We start from the raw sequence: 25,993 nt of genomic DNA on the forward strand, positions 1-25,993 counted from the left end.
AACGAGAAAACATATATTTTCTGTTAAAATATTTATGAATTATATATTGACTGTTAGCTAAATATTTACGAGAATTATTACCACATCAATCTATTGTTATAAAATATGAACCATATTACCAGGGTAGCAGTCAAGAAAGGTATCAAAATAGCAGAAAAACTATTTATCAGTAACCAATTTTTCACCCCACTTTCCATGACTTCATGAGGGGGCTGAGCTCAGACAGAAGGGACATAGACCCTACTTTCTGGACTCAGTCCTGGTGAAGTCATGCAAATTAGGGTGATACGTCGGTTACTAATAAATAGAGTTTTTTTTTAGTTTTGTTCCTTTCTTGACCACTACTCCGAACCATCTTCATACAATCATTGCATACGGTCAACTAATAATCTTTCACTAATCCTTAAAAAATAAAAAAAACCGTTGCGCTGTTTTATGATTAAGTCCAAACTAATATCGATATCATCGTAGTTTTTATTCATTTTTTAATTACACTGACTTGTACAATGGAGAATTTTACTTGTCCTTCATATTATTATAAGTGGTAAAATAATAACAATTTATATATTTGTTTATGGGGCAACCCCCGTAAAAATAGAGTTAACCAGTGATATACATGAAATAGATAATCAATTGCAGTAATTTCACAAAAATGATGAGTTAAAGATCGTTTATATAAACTAGTAACAAACAATATACCCAAGCTGGGCTATCCACATTCGTTAGAATAACACAAAAACGTCACTTCATATTTAATAATATTAAAAAAACCTATACCTCCTACTGGGACGATAGGTGTCCAGCTTTAAGCAAAAAGTTTTGCGTTACTTATATAAAAAACAGTTTAAGATCCGACCCTGATGGTACAGACAGAAATTCATACAACTGCTTTGGGCTAATATTGCTTAGTTTCGACATGTATCGGATTAGGTTCTCATGATACGCGGGACAATTTGTCAAAAAATGGAAACAATCCTCCAGGGCCGTTCCATCACAAGCTGGACAAAGCTTCTGTGTGTCTAAAGTATATTTGAGTGGACGGATACTTAAAGTAATTGCATATTTACCGAATAGTCGTAGTTGGGCAATTATTCTCAAATGAGTTATAGGGCAACTGATTTTTAGGTAGCATTGAGGAGCATCCGTTTTAATTAAGACCCTACCGTACCACGGGTTATAGGTCGATTCTCGTAATGACAAGAAGTCTTTAACCTTGACAAACTCCCTATATCTATCCAATATCTCCCCCATTCTAATTTTGATACTTACCGGGTCATAAAGTAGTATCGGGTCAAACATTCCGAAGCTCACCAATATTTTTCATATCTGCGTGACTCAATTATTATACTGCAGACTCAAACGGTTGTTATTGTCTAACTGCAGTAGCTTTAAATAACGTTGTTTCACGAGGCGAGAACAACTGATGTTAAGTATTAGCCGAGACACAGTTTGCTTTAAAACTTGGTAAAAGATGATCATCTTTAACTTAATCAAATTGGATAATTTGTTTTTGTTTTTTGTATAAGAAGCCTTACAGGTGTGTTACATTATTACTACTTCCGCCATGATGAGCAACAAAATAAACAATAATTAACATAAGCTAACTTCTATTTCCAGGTAAAAGAGTTTCCTGGTAGTTCTACTCACGGAGTTCCTCAGTTCCTCTTTATTTGAAGGTGCTCTGTGTTATACCACGAACTAATAAAGTATTCACAGTGATTAGTTTTGTTAGAAATAAAGCAAACAAGTTCTTGTTGTTTCAGGTCGGCGAGACTCAGGTTGAAGGAGTAATCTTCGGGTTCCCAAGAACTTTATAAATAGGTAGAGACGGAGAGAATAGGAGCATTCTTTAACACGCCATGTTAAATTTAGGAAGGAAGAAATCTTTATCGAAGGAAATTTGTTGTAAAATGTTTCTTCCTTTAGAATCAACCATCATGAAAGCTTAAACTTTATATCATACATAAATAATCATCATAATATATTTTAATAATTTTTGAAATTCGATAGAGGTCAGTGGAATACTCAAAATTTAAGTTCGTTCTTGTTCAGGTATTAGATGGGTCAATCGAATGTATAATAATATTAAGCTTCATCATAAAATAAATTAAAACAAAATATTATAAAAAATACATGATTATATAAATATTGCCCTCATAAGTTCACGTATAAACTTACATAACACTACTTTATTTTAGTATATATATTTTTTCACAATAATAAGCAGAGAAGTTAATGTATTTTTGCACTATGGGAACATTTCAAAACTCTTTTCGCTATTTAAATATTATTTTTTAAAGGTATATTAATTTTTCGGTATGCTATATCGCCGAACACTTTTATTTTATTTTAATAACAATATATTTAGTGTCAAAAAGTAAACAATGATCGCATTTTCATGGTTCATAGCATAGTTTTCAATGAGGTTTGGTAAAGCAATGAGTTAAAAAAATTTATCTAATGTTTTGAATATTTATGTTGTACATAATTACTACATTTTTTTTTTTTATCATCACAGTTCATTATGAGATACTTACATGTATTATTTTCTATATTACATAATCATTGATCGCTATATTAGTGACATGAAATATTCACTTGGGCCAAATAATTAATTCATAAAAGAATTATAATGAAAACCCGAGAATTACGTATGAATCCGGGCTTAGGGAATATCTCTAAGATGATATCAATAGTGTAATTAACAGATTTTTCCAAACGAAACTGACAATACATCTGCCGCTAAAGGAAATTAATTAATCGATGGAGAGATATGTATTAAGATTATTGCGATAGTTCTGTCCATAGAACAATTTCCTTAATGATGATCCGACTACAGTAGTTACGAAAGCAATACGACGGACCTATAATTATTAGCAATTGAAGTATCCTATCCAACGAAACCTACTCTCTCAGAAAAGAAAACAGACTATATAAGTGAAATTTTTTTCGATAGTGTATGGCTAATTTATTATTTTACCGATGTTGTATAACGGAGGAAGAAAGAAAGTCAATAAATGTTGATGTAGTCTAAGCTTTATATTGAATAACTTCTATACAAAACCACATAACGGAACCCAATGCCATCTGATGAAAAACGCGGACTTTTTACTGGGCAAAACCTGTCCAACAACTTAGTAACCTTCTTCAACAAGCACCGTTTACGGACCATGATCCAATTAAAAAATACGGGCCAGTCTTAGGATAAATTTGTATAACAACAGGGTTTATAACTGCATAATGATATATCCCCTCGGTGATTATGCAATTCGCCATCATTTAAAGTCACTTTCGTTCTTAGCCATTAGAAGCGGGATCCTTTTTTGGTTTAAATGAAATTCGAAACAGTCTTGGACTTTCTTCAGACATAACCGATATCCCGAAGTTTCGGGAAGTGAAATCATACGTCTAGGAGAAATTATAGAGAGTTCACCCTTTAACGGTATAATATAAGTTCGATTCGCTGATCACAGATTTATAATTTCAGAACCTACGAAAAAGCGCGCATTCGACCGAGAATACTTGGCGAAAAATAAGTGGAACGACTGAATTTCTCTTCCAAGCTATATTACATTAAATAAAAAATCTTTCATATAAATGTTGTTTTGGTTTGCGCAAATACGGAAACTTTCATTCTTTATGTTTATCATTGCTATATTTGATAAATGTTAAAATTACTAAATCTTTAAATAGATCATATCAATCAACTTCGGGTCCCTCAAGAGATTTGGATAATAACAGGGACAAGAGACTCCAGAAAAACTGAATAGCAGCCAGAAAGGGGATTGGGAAAAGATTGAGGTATAAAAAATAAAATTATTAAAAAATATTTTAAAATTTTAAGTCCTTCCATATAGATTCTGCTTAAAACATGAGCTTTTCAATCCTAGTGCGGTTCACATTAAATTTATATGAATTTTATTGTAATTGTAGTCCTGTTATCATAATTTCCTCTTTTCGACATTATCTTCTAATTTGTTTGACTGGAGCCAATCTTCGTTTTAGACGGTTTTAATTTTCTTTCTTTATTTTATTTTTTAATGGATATGAAATCCGGCAGAGTATGAAGAGGTAATGGAAAGGCCCCTTACTAGCGAGTTAACTATAGAAACGATTTATAAAAAAATACCATAAAGGTATGTAAGGAGATTTGAATCATTATGAGAAAACATTTTTCTTTTTTAAATATAAGTAGATGGTCAGGGTTTTTCTTTTTTAATTTAGTTCGATGACAATAATTTAGATTTGGGGAAAATATTTAGAGAATATCAAGAAATACAGAAGCTATGATGTAAACAGAATTTCTAAACCGCAATTTGAGCACGTAGCTTTCGTAATTGGAAGTGTCAGATCTATTAAGGAAGGGTCACCAAAGGCTCAGAAATTGACAGAGCACTAAAAATACTTGGAAAAATTAATTTCAAAATAATAATAATAATAATAAAAAAAAAACCTATAGTAACAATAATTGAAAATAGGATTTATTGAACACAAAACGCACTTATTATAATAAAAATTGTTCATTTTGCCAAGGAAGTAAATGACTGATTAAAATTCTAATACTAGGATTGCGCAGCCTAATGATTTGAGTTGTACACTGAACATCCCAAAAACTAAAGAACGCTTTACAATGTGTTCAACATAAAATAAGTAACATACTCGATATGTTACACCATTTTGCTCTAGTTAATAGAACATGAAATCGAAAATTCGTTCTACGTTAGATAAGGTATGTGACGAAATGAGTAAAAAAAAAAAATATATATCTTGCATGTATTGACAGACAGAACTTACGAAACCCTGCGATCGACTAAATGCATGACCAAATTAAAACTTAACGAGCCAATCTTGAATACATCAGTTCGAAGGGCCGTGATAATAGACCAATAAGCGTTACCAACCCAACGACATGAACCTTTTGTTGCTTCGGGGTTTTATTGTTTGGTCACGTACTTTTGATCGTTAAACGATAATTTTCCCGACCTTGGTTGCGAAGAGAGTTATAATTACTATAAGGCAATTAAAATGTAACTTAATACAGTGTATTTAAGAAGCTAAAGAGAACCTAGAACGAAATCCGTTGCAACGGGCTAACCGTTAACTGTCAAGGACTATAGCTGTTTCCACTTAAACAAACAGGAAGTCTTAATTCACTATCGCAGTTACTCTCAACAGATCCAACCCTTGCTAAACTATTCTTCCGAAGTTTAAATATTTTATTTTAATTATTTAAGACATGATAGAAGTTAGATGAAAGGTTCGAAATTCGAGCTTTTAACATCGGATAATTCTTCAATACTTATCAGACACAGATCATTCAATTACAAATAAAAGTACTCGAAGAAATCTAAAAATAATTCCTAACAAACTAGGCATTAATCTCAAGAAACGCATGTAATTCACGATAAGAAAAAATATTGATTAATAAATTATTTGGAAACACAAGAGGAACAAGATTAATCCTCTTTAGGGGGCGGGGGGTTAAAAAAAAAAAGGAATAAAAAATTTGTATTAACAATTTAGTTTTTAAGTTTAAAAATCAAATGAAATAACTTCTGGTTCTAGACAATCCTTTGTTTGCTCTAGTTACAATTTCAGATGATGGTCGTTTCAAGGACTTACAAGCCCCAAGAATGGAAAAAAAAAAAGTAATTTACTTGAAAGCACAATCTCAATGAAAAGGTCAAAAAATTAACTTTATGTCATAATACATTTTTTCATTCAATAAGTAGACTCCACAAACATGCCATCAAATATAGCACGTCATTGGCTTTTAAAAGGTCAATGGTGAATCATGTACAGTTCCATCCCGAAGGGCTATGTATTACCAATCTATAGGGAAGACCATATATAACAGATTATCTGATTGGATATGAAGAGAGTAAAGAATTATTTTTTTAAAACTGTATAAATAATAAAAATGATTAAACTGGAACCTAGTTTAATGGTAAAGGATTGTAAAGGAAGTGCTTCAGTTTAGAACTGACTCCCGGCTAATCGTTAAAAATGTTCAAATAAAGATAATCGAGAACGTACGAGAAGTAACTTTAGAAGAAGCTAAACTAAACTTTACAACAATAAACAAGATGTAAAAAAGGGACCTGACAAAGAAATAAAAAGACACTAGATGATTCATAGCAATGAGTTATATACGGAACGTGACTGCAGTTGCGCCTGATAAAACCCTGACGCCATTGGACTAAATTCAAAGATGAGATATTAAAAAGATAAACCTATATTAAAGTCATTAAAAAGTAGAATAAAACAAAAAGTAAACAGAAGTTTTTATTAGATCAATTGGATAATGTAAAGTACAAAAAAATAAATAAAAATAAGGACATATAATCATTTGGGAATATATAAAAATCACTTTTAATTTAAAATGACATATGTCTACAAATTAATAATATGATTTCTGAAAATAAATATAATAAACTTTTTAACAAAAAAATCCTTTTGAACTTGGTAGAGGGAGTAAAATTATTCATAATTAAAATTAAATTCAGATTTTTAACCTTAGGTCTTATTTTTTTAAAATTAAATGTTTATTAATTAATAAATTAAGGTCAAATACAATAGTTTTTAATTAAATTATTTTTAACGATTCTTTGTAATGCCGATGACTCCAGAACCCAGGGAGTGAGAACGTGTTTTATTATACCAGAAATCAATCCAACAGAACCCTTCATTACTATCATAAGCGTTTACCCAAATCATATTTCAGATCATCTCATCAACTAACAATTTTCGGAAGGTTTGATTGTGAAGTAGTGGTCATTGGTTTTTAAAATTCTAAGTAAAGCATCATATCTTCAATAAATAGCATATCTTGCATATGTATGTGCGAATATTTTGTGTGATTAAAACAGAAGAGATTTCAGAAATAACAAAACCGCAGGTAGTTAAAAAAATTCGATTTTTCGCTAGAGAGTCAATACATAAAACATTTTTGAAATTCATCTTTATTCAATAGTTTGAAAGGAACTCTTTGTTTTTGAGCTATTTCTACTCGGCTGTACTGTAATAGGGTTTGAGTGGGAAGTTCAGAATAAAATGGTATACGGAATTCAATTTTACTAAATTTCAATCATATCTCCATTTTATGTTGTTTGCACAGTGACGATGCGCTATACAATAATTCAAAATGAAAAGAAGGGTTAATAGTTGTGAAATCGAAATAAAAAAAATATTAGATCAATAATTAGATGATTGAAAACATTAATAAGCTAAGAGTCAAGTATTATGAAACTGTATTTTCTTAAAATCATTTAGTGAGAAATACTTCAAGGGCATAAGACGGCATTAAAGAGTAAAAAACAGAAATAAGTGGGCGTCCTTCACCTTTAGAGTTAAATTTTCAATAAAATTAAGCTACCATATTGGTGTTTTTTTTGTTTTACAGTTTTACAAAAACTTCCTAAAAGAGTAATATATTCTTAAATATAAACGTTGGATAGCTAAAAATGTTAAGCAATGAAACCTATAAAAATGAAAAATAATCATAGGATTTAATTCATAAAAATTATGTTGATAAAGTTTATACGTTATCAAATTATAATTAAATATAACATTTAAACATAGAAATATGATCTATATTATGTAAGAAGCAAAATGTTCCAACCTAAATCACCAATAAGTTCACTACTATCATTTAAATAACATTAGTCATAATGTTTTTAAAGGAAACAAACATTTCAGTACTACCTCCCTCCCTAAAAATATAAAATAAAATATTAAAGGTTTAATTTAATACTATAGGTAGTTTACGTTCCGTTGAATTAAGATGCCCCAAATCTATTTAATTCTAAAACCAATCTTCCTACCGAAAATCTGCTATTTTTCTTAATCAAATCTAATAAATAGATGATGTATAAATAATAAAATATAAAAACAAACTTTTAATTAACTAAAGAACATTATGTTAAACACAAGGAAAGGTTACTAGGTTATTCTTATTTCATAAGCACAGGATCGTATACTTATCCCTCCCCCACTTTCCGCATTATTCACAGCCCGAGATAATAAAGAACACTTTCCCAAGAGGTTGGGCAAGGAGTCGCAGCAGAAGTGTGACGGATCGTTGGATGGGAACATGCGACCAGAACACAAAGACAATATGACACAGGGAAGGACCATGTCGTTGGCCCCGCCAATAGTGTACTCACAATGCCTCCTTCGGTACACAATGCTCACAGATCAGTGTTAGTGTTCCAAAGTACTTCTGTAATGACGGTTCGGTTATACGTGAGGCTGTTATAAGAGTATTTGCAACTCCGACTGGATACCAAGAAGGTTCTAACAACATTCAATATGGCATGTTTGACCAATATTAGTCAGTATAATACAGCTATAATATTATTCATGAATAGTAACATATCTTAAAAACATTGAAAGGTTGCTTAAAAAAAAGTGACTCGAGTATTTCAAATGATAATAAAAAACCAGTTGACGTTCTCAACATCTCTTATCAATAGTCTGAAACACACTGACAAAATAGTGCACTACTTTAAGACAATTTTACATACTATTCTATTAGTATTAAGAGCATTTTAATTTATTTAAATATGAGACAAAGGCGATTAGCCTGCATTTTTAAGATTTGAGAAAGGAAATGACATCAATATTTAAGGTAGGGCCAAAGAAATCAGTGAGTAGTTAAAGGAAATAATGTAATTGTTATATAAAAATAAAAAAACTTTTTGTAGATATCCTTGAGAATGGCCTGAGGGTCGAAACGTTGGAAAAATTTTAAAGAATAAAGCTTGAAGAAGTTTGTCGGAGGGTGCTGTCAGCAAAGAACAACATAAATAAACAAAACAATATTTATTTATTTTATGAACTCAGGTCGAAACGTCGGCATAAAGTGTGACGGATTAAATCATCAGAGCTCCAAGCATTAATCTACGGTCAACTATCTACACCTCATTAAAGAATAAAGGTTGAGAGAAAAAAGGATCAAATTTGTTTTAAATTAAGAATAAACTAAACCACTCTCAAACAAGCAAATAAAATAATTAATCTAATAGTGCACTACTTTAAGACAATTTTACGTACTGTTCTATATGTATTTCATTGTTTTGGATTGATCTAATTTGTATTTCCGTTCTATTTTGTAGACTGTTGATGTGTGATGCGCTATTTCTAGACTGGAATTGTGATATTTTGCATCAATTGGCAAAACTTTGTGAGAATTGAGGCTCGGTTTTGGCATTTCAAATACATCCTCCTCTTAGTGTTTATTTTTCTTCGATATCAATCCTGTGCCGAAGATTTCGCCATTCCTGCCCATCCACATGACCAAGAGCCATATATAAATGGATTAATATCCTGACTTTCCAAACCAATCGACTCCCGACATGAGAGAGCCTGGGTCTGGAGGATAAGATACGGATGTCATTCCTCTGATGTAAGAGGAAAACCGGGAGCTTTTCCTGCTGACAGTTCTAGGTCGCTCTTGCTCAATCTCTAAACGATACCAGAGAACCAGTTATAGTCCAATATGAGGAAAACTAAATTTAGGAGGGATATTATTCTTGTCAATATAGAGAAAGTTAAGGCTTCTCTATAATTAACTATACAAAACTCAAGGCTTTCTCAGAAAGGCAGCACGAGAAGATCCATGCCGATTCGAATAATTCACAACTCACTATGTAAAACTTAATAAAAATAAGAATTAATGGAAAATAGTTGCCGAAAAACTGAAAAATTTAATATTTCCTCTCATTTGCTCAATATCCTTCAAGCTACAGATATATAAATTTAATTAACTAATTTTAATTAGCTAATACTTAATTAGTTAATATTTAATTCACACCACCAGTTTACCAGTTGATTGTTAATTATTGTGTCAGTTTTAATGTCTTAGTCAGAGGGAAGGACCATGTCGTTGGCCTCACCAATAGTGTACTCCCAATGCCTCCTTCGGTACACAATGCTCACAGAACAGTCTTAGTGTTCCAAAGTACTTCTGTAAGGACGGCTCGGCTATACGAAAGGCTGCTGTAAGAGTATTTGTAACTCCGAATGGATACCAAGAAGGTTCTAGTAAAGTTCAATACGGTATACTGCTACAGTACTATTCATGAATAGTAACATGGTATAAAAACATCGGAATTTAATTTATTAGTTAATTAAATAAATACATCTATGCAATAATAAATATTCTAATGTATCAGTTCACTAACTACTCTTCAATATGTTAGTTATTAATTAACTAAATAGACAATATAACTGACACAATAAATAATAATGTACATGTAAAATGGCATAGTATAAATTAAATATTAGAAATTAAAAGTAGTTCATTAAATTAATAGATTTTTTTCAATTATATATATACAATACTCTCTATTAAGTTAGTTAATAATGTCTTTTTACTTATTTTTAACTTCCTTATTATTTTTTTCCTTATTACTATTATTCCTTATTAATAAAGTTTTTAAGGTGAAACGACGGCTAGAAATAAACAGTAGAAAATTTTTTAACAATAATAATAGATTTGCTGAAATTTTAGACTGAAGTACTCGAAACTGCTTGTCAAAAATCAAAATAACAAAAAATCCAAACTCTGTGGGCACCATGAGAGTTCCCGTATCCAAAAATGGAAAATCAATATTAATCACAGATACGTTAGTACGGTTGATTATCAATAGACTTCCATTTACAAAAAGAATTTCTCTAATATACTTTGTAAAAGGATGGTGAAGATAACAAATTTAATTTAAACTAAATAGAATTGCAGCTGATGGTGGTTGGGCTACCCTAATTTGGGCTAAATGCTTGTTAAGGCTAATTTCCCGGAGCTTCTTCATGTAGAACACTACGGAATTTCCCCGCCCCCAATTTAACGTTCAGCGGCACGAGAGGCATTCAAATTATGTCATTTAAATTTCTCTGTTGTATTGACGCTCAATTACGTCCGCCACAGAATTACACTAACTCCAAGTGGTGTAACAATCATGACATCATGAATAGAAAATGCTTATTCATTCCTCTCTTGTATGTTATTTACTTTTATAACGAGGACATATTATGTGATTTACTTCAAATATAAATTTGTGATTAGAGTAGAAGAAAGTAATATGCATAATTGGATCGATTTTTCAAAATAATATTGTACTATATAGGCGAATGTAACCAGGGATAGAACAAGACCTAAAAAAAAAATAAAGTTTCTTCTACCATCAACCGATCTTGGTAGCTATTAAAAAGCTATGAAAATTTTGAGATTAAAAGAGTACATAAGAGTATGTACACACACCTACTCCTCAGGCGTATGTATGTACAAACACATACACCTAAGGCGTTCGGTTGTAAAACATAATAACAGAAAAAAAAAAGTTTACAATCTTAAATTGTTTAAAATATTTTACCTTCTACAACTAGTCATTAATCATAAAGTAATATCAACAGTATTGTCGAAAGAAAATAAATTCCTGTAACATTCCTTCAACAATCTATGAAATCAGCGTTAATACAAAAAACTGCAATTCCTGAAAACTTTCAGTTACCATGTTTTAGGATTTAACTCCTGATATATAACTCACGCACACTTATTTATGTATACTTAAATGTGGATCTCAAGTATTAGCCAATAGGACAACTAGATTTTTAGAACGTTTCAGAAACGATGAAGAAAATATTCTTTTAGCATAAAGAATTGTTTACAACTAATTATTAAAAAACTACAAAGTATAGCATATAATTTTTTTTTAATTTATTTATTTAATGTAATTTACAACTGTACAAAATAATACAATAGGTAAATATGTTGTATGTTTCATATACACTTGTAAATCTTGGGAAGGAACCACCCATTGATGGTACTTGAAACATTAATTAAGATTAGAAGGTCCCGTGGCCATTTTATTTTCAGACGCCTCGGAGGATTATCAGGGATTGTTAAGGATGAAAGATTAAGAATTAATGGGTTAGGAAGGTTAAGGAGTTTGGAATGAAAAGACGCATATCTGTTTTGGGTAAAATCTGCAACGAATGGGGTGTTAATTAAGGTCTTTGCATATAATTTAAGATTGATAACTATTGAAATTAAAATATTAATTACACAAGTCTATGACAGTGTGTTGTACATTGTTCTGATTCAACAACTCAAGGTTCGTGCTAGAACTGAATATGTGTGAAATGGACGAAGGTAAATGTGGATCTTTTTTGGTTCTTCCAAAATAATAATAAATATAAATAAATAAGGACGTAATCGTCCTTTTTAACAGGTTATCAGTACGTTATTTCTTTTTTTTAGTTAGTCTATTTATATTTAGAATGATTGTATTACACTGTAATTTATATAGTCTAATGTAGAAAAAACTATAGTAGCCAATGTAAGTAAAGTTTTAACTGTAGTTGTTATAAACTTTAAATTATACTGAATAAATTGCAGGTTTTTAATAATTAGTTCAAGAAATTTTGTTTTGATTGTAGTCCATGACTATAAAAACAATAAAGCTGAGAAACGTCACATATAAATATTGATAATTGATAATGTAAAACTGAAGGTTTTTGGGTCTAAGCAATTCTGCCTGCCTGGTATACCAGACTAATTTAGAAATTATGATTGTATTTAATAATAATTATTAAAAATTAAACTTCTTTTTAATGTCAAATTAGTCCCACTATTAAATTTTGTAACTGTTATGGTTTCGCCTACTAAACGTACACATATTTTTTATTACAAAAAGCGATTCATTTTTTAGATGGAGTAATAGGACCTATGATGAGGAATAACAAAACTCACCATAAAGGCTTTCTTTAACTACGTTCCTCCATGATCTTACCTGTAGAAAAAAAAAAGATGAATTAGTGAATTAAAGAAGAAAAATAAATTACATTTAAACTGTATGTTATATTATAGCAATAAAAAAAAAAATCAGTTCATGTAGAGCATAGGTAAAAATCAGTGATTGAAATTTCTGGTTCTCGACTTGAAGCTTTCTCGGAAAACAGTATAGCACCATTGTATTGCAACTGCCTGATTTAGGTATCCGCTGAGTAATGTATTCTCAGAGAGACAAAGACTTTACCTCACTGTAAACCAACACATATAACTTGAAAACAAGTCTGAACAAAAATAAAAGTGAAAGAACTCTTAGACATACATAAAAAAATAAATAAAATAGAGGAACTAATAGATAATAATTTACAATTGCGTAAAAACAAAAAAAAAATTTATATTAAACCATTTAATTTTAATATATATAATGAAGCATTTTTACGCTAATATAAAAGTCTTTTAATTACATAGGTCAGTCTTCCTCACCGTTTTTCCTGGCTAGGTAGGTTTTTAAAAATTTATTTAATACCAGATCAGCCTGATGGGCCTTACATGGTTAATATAACCGTTAAATTGTATTTTTTTTAACAATTGATTATGAGGGGGACAGGTCTTGTACAAAAGACGCCACTAACTATAAGGTTAGGTAGGTTAATAACTGCCTAAATTTCAAGGTTTGAGAATAAAATCTATTTATATCTACCGGAAAAAGGGCCGTATTTGAAACTTGTCTGATACGATGCTTATGGTGAATCGAAAGTAATGAAAGGAAATTTAATAAAAATTATATAACTCCTAATTTCTTTTCAATTATGGATGTCGGGCACGCCGTTTTCTAACTATACCTGAGCCAAAGAAAATACGTTTACGTAAGTAATAGGTGGAATCAGATATGTGACAGACATGATACCAACCTGCAAAACCCCTGGAAATTGCATGCATAAAAATCAGATTAACAGTTTAATAGATTACACCAGAACACAAATTTGATAGCACAAATCGTTACAAAATTGGCTTACAACTTAATTTTTTTTTTATTTCATCTCCAGCACGAATACAGCAAATATTTAAATGTCACAGAAGAAAATTTGATCAAGCCAATGACAATTTCTTTTTAAAAATACCAATCGGTATACCAAATATACCGATCAAAAATCGTTGTTACTCAGATAGAAATAAAATATTGTAGAGTTATCGTATTTCTAGGCTTCTTGGTAATCCTAGAAAGTTATTATATAGTTGGTCATTGAAAAATACCATAACCAAAAAGAAAAGTTTTTACTCTAAAATATTTTCAATTTAAAGCATAGATTTTAAAACGTAATAATTTTATAATCCTAGGTTCCATGCAGAATTCTAATATTGGAATTGTATATTAATATTTATTTATTTATTAGAAATATATTTAATAATAAAACAATTAATAAAGATATTCTGATGAAAACAAAATAATATATCAAAATGAAAAACAAGTAGTTCAAAACTAATATAAAATGAGCCAAGTAGATACAGCAACTGTAGCGCTATCTTTTACAGCAGCTGTAAACTAAAAGCAGCGGTCGTGGTACGGAGAATATTCGTCTAGATGGCGACACTACACGACTTATTCAAATGGTCAGCGGGAAACATTTAACTAGAATACTTTATATGTTCTTATTAATTTATTTATTATCATTATTATTTTTTCTTTTTAAATACAACTAAATAGAAAGAATTTATTTATTAGACCACATTATTTTTTTTTTCACAACGAGAAATTAATAATAACCAATTAATTTAGCAAACTTTAACATTAAAAAAGTTTTTAAAGGAATTATCATTAATTACCACCATATTCATAGAAATTTTAATTACCACACAGTGAAAAAACTATAAATATTCGTTAAACAACGAATTAACTTAGAGTAAAATCTAGGAAACAAAAAATTAACTAAATAAGAATATAAACCAACCCATTCAAGAATCGAGCCTTTTTTTTATAAAATGGTAACTGAAAAAATTAAAACTTTAAGAATGCCAAATTGTCATTGTCTCCAGCCAACAATGATATATTCAATACAACTTAGTACCAACATTATTATTTTAGAAATACCGTCTTCAAGAAACCGTTAATGAATACTAAAAAACTTTGATTCACAGTAAAGGTGAGCAACCATTCTCTTATGAACCAGGACCCAAATTACTGAGTGAGAAATAAGGAAAAGAACTTATGACCTTAATCATGTGAAAAAATATGTAATAACGTGAACTGGACAGCGCACTGAGCTACCACGCTCCCTTATATATATATATATATATACACACACCCACACACACTTACAAATATATATCCTGAAATTATAAAGTTTGTTTAATTCGATTCTGTATAAAAATACTAGATAACCATAAAGTTTCTTAAAGAACATTTAGATGCATAAGGAGAGCGATTAGTCTAAAAGAAAAAGCAGACGATGGCGAAGATAGAATATTTGTCCTAAATTACGTTTCTAGTCTTAAAGAGAAACAAAAAAAACGTGATATTATGATGAAAGAACCAAACAAAACAGTTTATGTTAACGCGGCAGACAATTCCTTAGATTAAGTAACTGACATAAGGTAATTGGGGATGTTATTGCTACAAATAACATAAGACAGAAAATTAATAAAATTCAGAAAATTTGTATTAAAAATTTGGCATCAGAATTCTGAGAATAAACGGAAACATAAATGAAATATAACACCCTTAATTCCCACCAGACGTCAGTTTATTCTTCTTCCCAGAGACACTTTTACATAAACGTTTATACATATATATTTTTTAAATATTATTAACAATTTTCTTTAATTAATTCTTAGGGTTTAGCATTACTATATAGAATATCAAAAATAGAATAAAGATTTTTTTATATGAATTATGCACAGGATAAAAATACTCCTGCTTTGAAATAAATCACGAAAAATTAGTTCAGTATTTTTTTTTTGTATCAGTTATATATAGCATTTATTATTGATTATTCTTTGAATCAATTAATATAGAAACGTAAGAAAACATTTAATATTACAACTACCTTCGCTTGGGAATGGATTAATATACCTACATAAATAAAATTGATTTACATTTGTTTAAAATGGTAACAGGAAATATAAATATATATATATAAAGGAAGTAAAAAATTAAAATCATATAAGACCGAAAATTCATAAAATCTATAATTAAAATTAAGCATCATTATTCTGAAAATAAAAGGGACCATAAATAATTTTTAAAAATACCGATTCGAACCCGCCATCGGTTAGCTAAAGCTACATAGTTTCATAACAGCTGTATAAAGGAAAAATCTGGAAAGAAAAATACAAATTGCCACCATTACTTATTACGCCGAACACCTTTGGATGACAGGACAGACTTGACAGACTGAAAAAGTGGACTTAATCATGGGAACAGGCCATTCTTCATCAAATAACTTCAGCTTCAGTAACTTTCTTCAATGGCATTCATGTCGCATGCGGAATAACTCGCGGTTGTATTTATAACTAACGAGAAATATTAAAGAAATTATGACCAGTTATTAACAATATTATACGTTGTCCTTTGTTCTTTTTCTCGCTTAAAAATGATATTTTTATGTAATTTTTTTTTCAAGTTAAACATTGTTGAATATTTATATATATGCGGAGGATATATTTAAATAATTTCCAAAAAGAGCAGAAATACAGGAAAAATTCGGAAGATGTTTTAACTATATTGAAAGTAACACCTATATCGAATAAATATTAATTCATGTTCCGGCGTCGCGACAGTATAATGTAGAAAAATAATAGTTAGGCTTGCCCCACAACCCAATATACTTTATTTTACATGGACAACGAAAGTCAACCAAAAAATCTTCCAAAAAGGTAAACTGAAGCACCTACGGAGAAAAAGTGTGAGAGTCAGCTTTCGGTTTCTACAAGAAATAATTAATAACTATATGATTTAATTTTTAAAAAGATAAATAAAAACTTTTTTTAATTTACCAACATAAAGTTATAAAAGTAGCTAAGATGACCAAAACATAAAAAGGTAGAGAGAGATATTAATTAATAATACACACAATGAAGCCAACCAGCTGACAACCTAATTCTAAAAATAAACGGACTGTGTACCAATATTGGTAAAGGTCAACCAAGCACGGTTGATGGCGGTTGACTGTTTACTGATTAATTCTGTTTAAAACAGATTTATTAAAAATAACTATATTAATATATAACATAGTAAACAAGATTAAACAACTATATCCTGATTATAATAAATATTACACTATAACTTTTCAACGTATCAAGGTAAACCATTTGGGAGAAAAAATATAATCAAATATTTCTTAAACTTTAATACCGTTTTATCTGAATACTAATTTATCCTTTTAATGATTTTTTATAGTCGTATTTTTAAATAAGTTAAATACTACAAGTAAAAGAAAGCTAAACCAAAGGGGAAAAAAATTCATATTCAAATAAAATTACAGTCTTACAGCAGCTGAGGGACTAAAACCACCTTTTTTTTTAAATCCTGTGACCTCTATTTAATCAAAAACAAGAGAGAAAAAAGGCTTTACATGTGACAAGGTCAGTAGAGAAATGGACAAGAGGAATTGAATGAAATTCCCATCACAAAAGGAACTTTAATCAAACTGGACATGGAATAAGAGAGTTCAAGCATCGAACAAACAATTCAATAAAATACCAACCTTGAAAGAATAATAAAATATTTATAAATACGTATCAACACTGGAACTGAATAAGACAACGACATTAGTTTTGAAAATGATATCAATACAAACTATATATAATTTATTAATGGAGAGAACGAAGGATGTAATCATAAGCACTAAAACTTTTGTGGAAAAAGAAAAAGTGCATTGAATATAATTAGATATATGCTGAAAAAGAATCCTTAATTGTAAATAATGAATGACTACTGATAATTTCACCAAACAAGTGAATTATAGAGATGATAAATAAATACCGAGCAGGAAGAAAAATAAATGAGATACAACAAAATCTTTACTTGTTTTACTATTTGAGAAAAGTAGATAATAATACAGGAGTTTGGGTTAAAGATAAATAGTACTTATGTAAATTTTAACAAATAATAAAAAAAGTAAAAGACTATCGAATACATAAAAACATTCGAAGTTTTATTTATTTTAAGTATTTACCATTAATTTTTAATTATTTACCACCTCTCAATGTCCTAGTCGTTTCCTTAATTAATTTTTGTGGCAAAAAAAGTTATATCAAATTATAATTTAATTTACATTTTGTTCTTAATATTTTATTTTTAATGTTCATGGTTGTGCTTATCAAGAAATAAAAACTTTAATTCAATTGTAATAACTATGAACCTTACTTTGACATCATACATAATAATTCCTTAATTAAAAAAAATTGAAATTGAAAATTGAAAAAAAAAACTAAGAAAAACATTCATACCATAATAGATGAAGATCGATCCATAATCAAAGAAAATTGGCATGCCTAAAAGATAATTAATATAAACTAAAGATGGATAACTCTTGATCCAACAATACGTTATCATACGAGACCATTACCCAAATATATTAATTTGATTAACAAGGTAATCAAACCAATAATTTGTTCAATTATATACAAATAAAAAAAAATGTAGTTGTATATTTGTATATATTATTATGTTACATCTAAAACACAGGAACAAACTAAAGTGATTTTAATAAAATTAAGTTAAGATAGACAGTTTTTTTTTTTCAAATTACTTGCTTAGAACACATGGTTTTATTGAAAATAATCCATGGTTTGAAATTGGTTAATTGGTCACTGATTGTTCTAATGGGTAATGAGGCCCATCAATTTTCAATCTAACCTAGGAAGACCAATAACAATAAATAATAATTAACAGTATCCAGTTAATGTCTAATTAATTATTAATAAATGTTTAATATATTCCATTAATACACCCTCAAAACTGATATATACATTATATATAAACATCACATACAAACGTGTAAACTAAAGAGAGAATGCACAACCTTCTGCTCAACATCACTATTACGAAAACACCTAGACGCAACTTGAATACTAAACCCGCAGAGCACCCAGGGCAGCGGGTTAGTATTGTATAGGTGGAAGGGAGATTATAGTGGAAAAGAAAGTGTAACCTGCCCCATTTTTACAGCATTAACAATTTATATTACCATTGCGTAAAACAAGAAAATAAAGAAGTGAATTAGTGCTATAAGACTAGAATATAAAATTTTAAAAATAATATACTGATCATTTTTATTTATTTTTTTTTTTGTTTTCGAAGAATTATACACAGGACACAAATACCCCTGTGCTTTGAATACAATAAATCATGCACAGGACACAAATACCTCTGTGCTTTGAATACAATAAATCAATAACAGACACCCTCAAATCGCACTAGTCATCGGTTTATTCTGCTTTCCAAAGATACTTTAACATATCAATGTTTATATAATTTTTTAATATTATTAAGAATTTATCTTAAAATATTTTGTTTAATATAATTCTGAGGGTTTAACTTTATTATATAAAATGTCAAAAATAAAATAATGATCAATAAGTATTTTTGTTTACTTTTCAAAGAATTATGTACAATATTTTTTTTGTATAGGTTATAGCATTTATTCTTGAAATTATGCAAAAATTGAAAATTATTTTGGTGCAATATATGTTTTCTTTCTTCAATTCTTAGTTCATATAATTAATATTTATAAAAAAAAAAAAAAAAAAAGGATTCCTGATAGACATACATTTTTAAATTAATAAAACTTATATTTTTCGTATCAATTAACGTACAGACGTAAGAAAACATCTAAAAATCTTATTACTACCTTCGGACAGAAATGGATTAATACACACAAATAAAAATTAATTTACATTTGTTTAATATGATAAGAGTAAATATAAACAATAAAAAATGGAATATAGATATTCTTTAGTAAATTGAGGTAGTAGTTCATGTTTTATTAGATAGATATTCCAATAAGAGTTGTTAAGAATTGATCATAAATACAGTTCTGCTGATAGGATATCGGTTGCAAGGTAGGATATTAAGTTTGTAATAGTTCAAAATAAATGATCGTAAGAAAAAAATGATTTAGGGAAAACCGAACATCATCCCTAAAACCGTTGTAGAAGTCCGAAAAAAAAAGTAAAATCAGTACTTTTTCAAAACATTTAAATTTAAATGACATTAACGCATCGTTCTAGAGATATCTCGTTACAACACTTATTCTAGAATGCCAATATATTTTCTGGCGTGATGAATTCTTTCAAGATGTTTGTGCAAGAGTGGTTCCTCGGGCTGGGTGCTCCCCAGCAAAAAGGTCGGCAAAACATTAATGTCACTTTATCCAGATATTAAAAAATTACGGAAAATAAATTGAAATTAGAAGAGCAAATATAGTGTACTCCAGCATTCAATTTGCACTGCTTTTTCGTCTTTTCTTACATATTCAACCATTAGAAAGAATGTGCAGTCATTTTTTTTAAGCCCAACAAGGGTGCCCCGAAATTATTTTAGGTAAAGTAGAGTGCCGTGGCGGAAAATATTTGGGAAACGCAGCTCTAAATTGATGAGGTTATTTTTAAATGATAAATTTTTTTCCAAGTCAGAGGTATCACAGCTTGAGGGACATATATTATTTTACCATCTGAGCACAAATTCGCGGTTTGGATGTTGATAATTCAGGAACTTAAGCCCGATTGTACAAAACTAACAAAGTGGTATTAGTTTAGGTAATCTGATATTTTTGATGACTATTTTTAAGAGGTTATAGTTACATTAATGATTAATATGGGACTAAAAATCATGGGTAATTTACGAAATTCTGTAATGTATGTAAAAAAAACTGATATAAGATTTCAATAGGGTGATAAAACTTACCAGGATTAAATCTCATGAATGTTAGATTGACCTGGTATTATTTTCCTATTGAAATCATATCAGCAAAGACATTTTTTGTGTCCTCTGAAATGTTTCACAATTTGGATTTATCCCATTTTGAAAGTCAACACCTCATATATAGGTTAATTTTCTAACTTTCGCGTAATAGAAAAAATAAAATAAAGTACATAACACCTATTAAATTTTAACAAAATTTCCATCCATATTTATATAACGCTTGTACCATCTTTGAATCATTGTAATAATATCATCAGTAAAGAAATCTTCCAGTTAGTCACAACTTCATAAAGTTCATTTCATAAATATTTTTCTGAATGTTGATTGCCAATAAACTTCTAGCATTGATTGATATGTATGTCTGACCTTAAATCAATGATATTTGAATATGATATCTTGTGATAAAATAAACCGTACTAAAACATAAGTTGAATATTTTAACTGAATAAGTAATCTTTCTGCTTTCTTCAATGAAATTTTATGAGTTTGCTCCACCTATGTTAACATCGTAATTGGTCGTTGCGGCAGCTTCAAACTAGTATTATAAATTTTTTTCGAAATACCAATGCCCCTGCATCAATTCATTTCAAAATTCCAAATAGGTAATTGGAACATAAAAAGGAAAATAATTGATGTTGAAAACCTATTCAAACGCGATAACAGAGTTATTACGTTATTAAAAAAACCGGTTCATGATTTAATATAACTAAATTAAAACACATAAAGTAACAAATACAGGAGTGTTGTTATTAATTTTTTCATAACGTCTCATATATTTTTAATATCTACTAAAGTTAAAAACGTAACCGAGCCTCCATAGATATGAAAGCCTGGGTTGCAACAGTTGAAGTGACTAAAAATTGATTAGATTGAACCAGGGAACTTAGTTTGATTTCCAATTAACAAAAAGTTAAATTATTAATTATTTTCAAGTAAAATAGCAGTACTCAGCCTAATGAAAAGATAAATGAATAAGCGGAAAGCGTGTTAATACAAAATGTATAATAAATTAATAATTTAATTTTAACTAACTAAATATATTATCAATAAAAAACATTTTATTAATGAGAAAAATCAATTTTTTTATTTTATGAGAACGAATAAAATATAAAATAAAAATGTAAATATAAAGGGGCTTGGGATCAGTAAATCGATACTTCATCTATCTCTAAATAAATAAAATTAAGGAGAACAGTTAAGGCAATTCTGTCCATTGAAAAAGGGATAAATGACCGGCTCATACATCGCCTATGCTAAATCAGTAACAAGTTAGTCACAGTAGCCAAATTAATGCTTCTACAATCTATATTTAGAAGGAAATTCAATAATGGAGAACACAAGTTCAAATAAATAAAATATAATATCAATAATAGTAAACATAAATAAAAGAAGATAACTAATTTAGAGAGAAAAAGAACGAGAAAAAAAAGTCATTGTTTACTGGGTACTGGGTTTATATTTTTAAGGTAGGATTTCGATAAATACATCAACAGCTTATTAAGCATATCAGTAACATTAAATTATTTTTGAAGAACGAGTTCTAGCATTTTTAGCACGTCAAGAGGGATTTCTCATATATGGGCATAATAATGCATATGCTTATTTGCAAAAATAAGAATGCAAATTATACTAAAGATAAAACAAAATTATAATTTAATTTTAAATGATAATTTAAGAATAAAGTATCTACAGGAAACCCAATTTTAAATAAAAATACAAAAATTTTAAGTTTCCATAGAATTTGTTAAAAAGTAAAATTTTCAAAACTAATTTTTATTAGTTAACATGTATTTTTGAACTATTTGGATCATACTTACACTAAATTTAATTGAAAGTTACCAAATATATTTACTTATTTTCTCTAAACTTATTAGTCATTTTACCCTTTTAAATAAAAACTTAAATTATTAATTAAATTTACATATTTAAGGTTATAAATGATAGAGAAAATAAATTAAACCCACAATCTTTAAGTGAGTGAATATTTCAGGAAGTTAAATATTATGTTTAATTATGAATTCCTCAATGAAAAACGTCGTTTTATTGAAAGAATAGGAGTTATAGAATGGAGTTGTAAATTAATTATTAGAAGATTTATTAATCAATTTCAAATAAAATAGAAAAAAGGTTCATTTATAAATCGTGATTATTTTTATATAAAAATAACAACTAAAAACTAATACTGTAGAACTATTTTATAAAACGTAGAAGAAAAATATTAAACAAAGAAACCAAAAAAAAAAAAAAAAAAAAAAAAAAAGCAAGATTTCTCACTTCAATTCCTTCCTGCTCGCTAACACGGACAAATACACATATTTACTCACGCACACTTAAAAATAATATATATGTCAAAAAAAGAATTATGAGGAAAAAATAATAAAATAAAAAGTTATATAATAAAAAAAAAATCCATAGAAATAGGCTTTTTGGAATAAGAGGGTAAATATAATAACTTAATTTTAGAGTAACGTTTTTAAACTACTAACACATCGATTCAGAAACATCTATTTTCTAACATTAGGAAAATAAGTGCACTAATTGAAAACTAAACAAAAGGTAACCAAATATATGTACTTATTCTATATAGATTTTAACTTGGCTTGCTCCATTATGAACAAATTAAAGATATAAATACCTTTTAAATAACAAAAATTTCAATTCTTAGTTTGCTCCTTAATATTTATGAGTGATAGAGGGAAAACCTAATTCAGTAGGGGAAATGTTGGGACAATGAAATATATCCTGAAATTGAGATATTTAACTTGAAAATGAACTGTTCAAAGAAAAATTTTGTAAAACTTTTCAGAACAAAACAAAATGTATTGTTTGTAAATATAAGTTTAATTTTTATATATAATAAAATTAATATTAATGATGGTTCTGGTTAATAGTAGATGACATTACAAGAAATGTTTAAGCAGCAAACGATACGAGATCCGTCTTGTATAAACAGCCAGCAATTACCACCCCGGAGAGAACTCCACCCATCCTCGCACCCAGAGGCAGCCGCCCCGCTCGCAAAGAGGAATACACTACAGATATAACATAAACATGCATTACATAGACAAATGTAAATAATGAAGTGGATAAACATAAGACATATGAAGACTCACTAGCGACGGCGGTGGAGCGACGGCCGCACGGAAGGCTACATGACAACAGAGACGAAAGATGGGCCCTGATCAATACTCGAGCCTTTCCCCCACTCCAAGCCGTCCGGATCAGGTGCTACAACCTCACCCTTGGCGCTTCCGCCCTTCTGAATTTACCAAAAATCATAAAGGACGCCTAAATATAGACCTTCGTCTGCCTCAAGTATATTTTCGAACTCTCCTTTATACTTGGGAATACTACAAATCGAAATGGACTTTATAGGACTCGTATCAACAAGCGTTCAAATTCGTTAATCAAGAAGTACGCGTACAGTCCCTTAAATTATGTATTTTCGAATGACAGTTAGTACAGTATGTTAAATGTTTTATTTTACTTAAACAATGTTTTAAAATTTTCAAAACTATAATTTTTTTTATAAATATTCAATACAGTTATAGAAAAAACCTTACGGAAAATTTAATAAATTCATCCTACAAATTTTGTAAGTCTATTTTTATTTCTTATTTTTTTATGACTTGAATTACACATACAACATTACCCAATCAGCCAATTAATAAAAAAGGTCAGGAATGGATCCAGAAGTGGGCTTCCCTTTTCTGATCATAAAAATACAATTTTATATTTATATTTAAAATTTATAAACACAACGATAATTTTTATGATATATCAGTCATGTTTATATACTAAACAAAACCGATTTTAAAAAAGTTTTGTATATTATTGTTGTTGTTTTTTTTAAGAAGTAATATAGCAGAATCTGAATTATATTGGGTATTTTTAAAAATGTATTCTGTACTGTTGTTCTACTATATCTCAGGCCCGGGATAAAATCATTAATTTGCAGGGCTTCGTCAGGGCTGTCAGATTGAAGCACATCAAACGACTCAATCGTTCAACCTCCAAATTCTTCCCCAATTAAGAGTATATTCATTTTATGAAGCTCGGTGGACCCCAGTAGGGCTTCCGAAGCCACAGGGCAGACTCGCGGCTACAGTGTAACAGAAAATAACTTCAGACACAACCGGATTCCTTGGAGCTAGTTGCACAGTGCCTCACCACTGAGCCACGCCGCTCCCTACGAAGCCCTATAGCTACTTTTTAAGTTTAAATATAAATCACAGTAGACCATATGTTTCCTTATATTCAGGAACAAAATATGTGAAAATAATTTGTGATTTCGTAAAAATAATTTTAACTATTTCCATTCTTCTCTCCCGTCAGGTGGTTATGACGCCTAACAATTACAATTAGTACATTATTATATATTTTTTAATTCAAACATTTTTAAAATAAACTGTTTCTTTTCTTGATCAATGTATTAAGTTTTTTAATTGTACAATAACAAAAGCATCGCCAGAAACATTTTTCAAAAAAACATTTTACTTAGAATTATTAGAATATTAGAAGAATAGAAATATTAGAAATTTTTTTTTTTCTAGATAATTCAAATAGTTTGGATAATATATGGAAATTAACTTACACATAAAAGAAACCAGTTGTTAACGGTCAAGATTCTTACCTGAAACAGAGAGAAAAATTTAATTAAATGAAGGACGAAATAAAAGTATACAATAATAAGCTTCTAGGCATAAAACAAAAAAACAAAAAAAAAATAATACAGAAATATAATCAATACATGTTGAATATGTCATGTTTTTTTTATCAGCAAACCTTTTTTTTAGACCAAAAAATATCTTCCTTCACAAATATTTTCTAACAAAAATACAAATTTAACATAAGATATTTTAAACTAAATATAGGATTATAATTAGATAGAAACGCACCAATCATTCAAATAAAATGAAATATAAATTTGTATGACCTATTTATGAATAAGTCATACAAATTTATATGATTAAGGAGAGGAAAAAGGAGGAATCTGGCAAGCAGATGTAAATATACTAACCTGAATGGTAACTGATTTGTAGAGTGTTATATAGTAAAAATATTTTCTTTTAAAAGTTTTAATGACAATTACCGTAAAAGTGAACATTGTACCATCAGAAATAACTTTAACACAAAAAGTTCGAAATTTAATTAATAGGTGGCTCATAGTAAAATCATCCATGTGAGATAAACCCTTGTACTAACCTTACGATAATAATCTTAAGAATTAGCTGACATAATTAGTTGTCAATTAAACAATATTATGGAACCTCTTTTAT

General features: G+C 29.0%; 1 protein-coding gene across 12 annotated transcripts in view; it reads right to left on the minus strand.

The window, feature by feature from the left end:
* LOC106682411 (serine/threonine-protein kinase MARK2) overlaps positions 1–25,993 on the minus strand; it is a 308,181-nt gene that overhangs the window by 115,160 nt on the left and 167,028 nt on the right. Inside the window, exon 1 of one of the 12 annotated variants that reach the window (XM_014423245.3) lies at positions 12,752–12,769. The exons of the other annotated variants lie outside the window; for them this stretch is intronic. Within the exon in view, the coding sequence (XP_014278731.1) occupies positions 12,752–12,754 (3 nt within the window). The 5' untranslated portion in view covers positions 12,755–12,769. Of the gene's footprint in view, positions 1–12,751; positions 12,770–25,993 lie in introns of those variants that run through there. 12 annotated transcript variants of the gene reach the window in all.

Source organism: Halyomorpha halys, unplaced genomic scaffold (assembly GCF_000696795.3).
Source record: "Halyomorpha halys isolate HHAL.00 unplaced genomic scaffold, Hhal_1.1 Scaffold412.1, whole genome shotgun sequence".
NCBI lineage: Eukaryota > Metazoa > Arthropoda > Insecta > Hemiptera > Pentatomidae > Halyomorpha > Halyomorpha halys.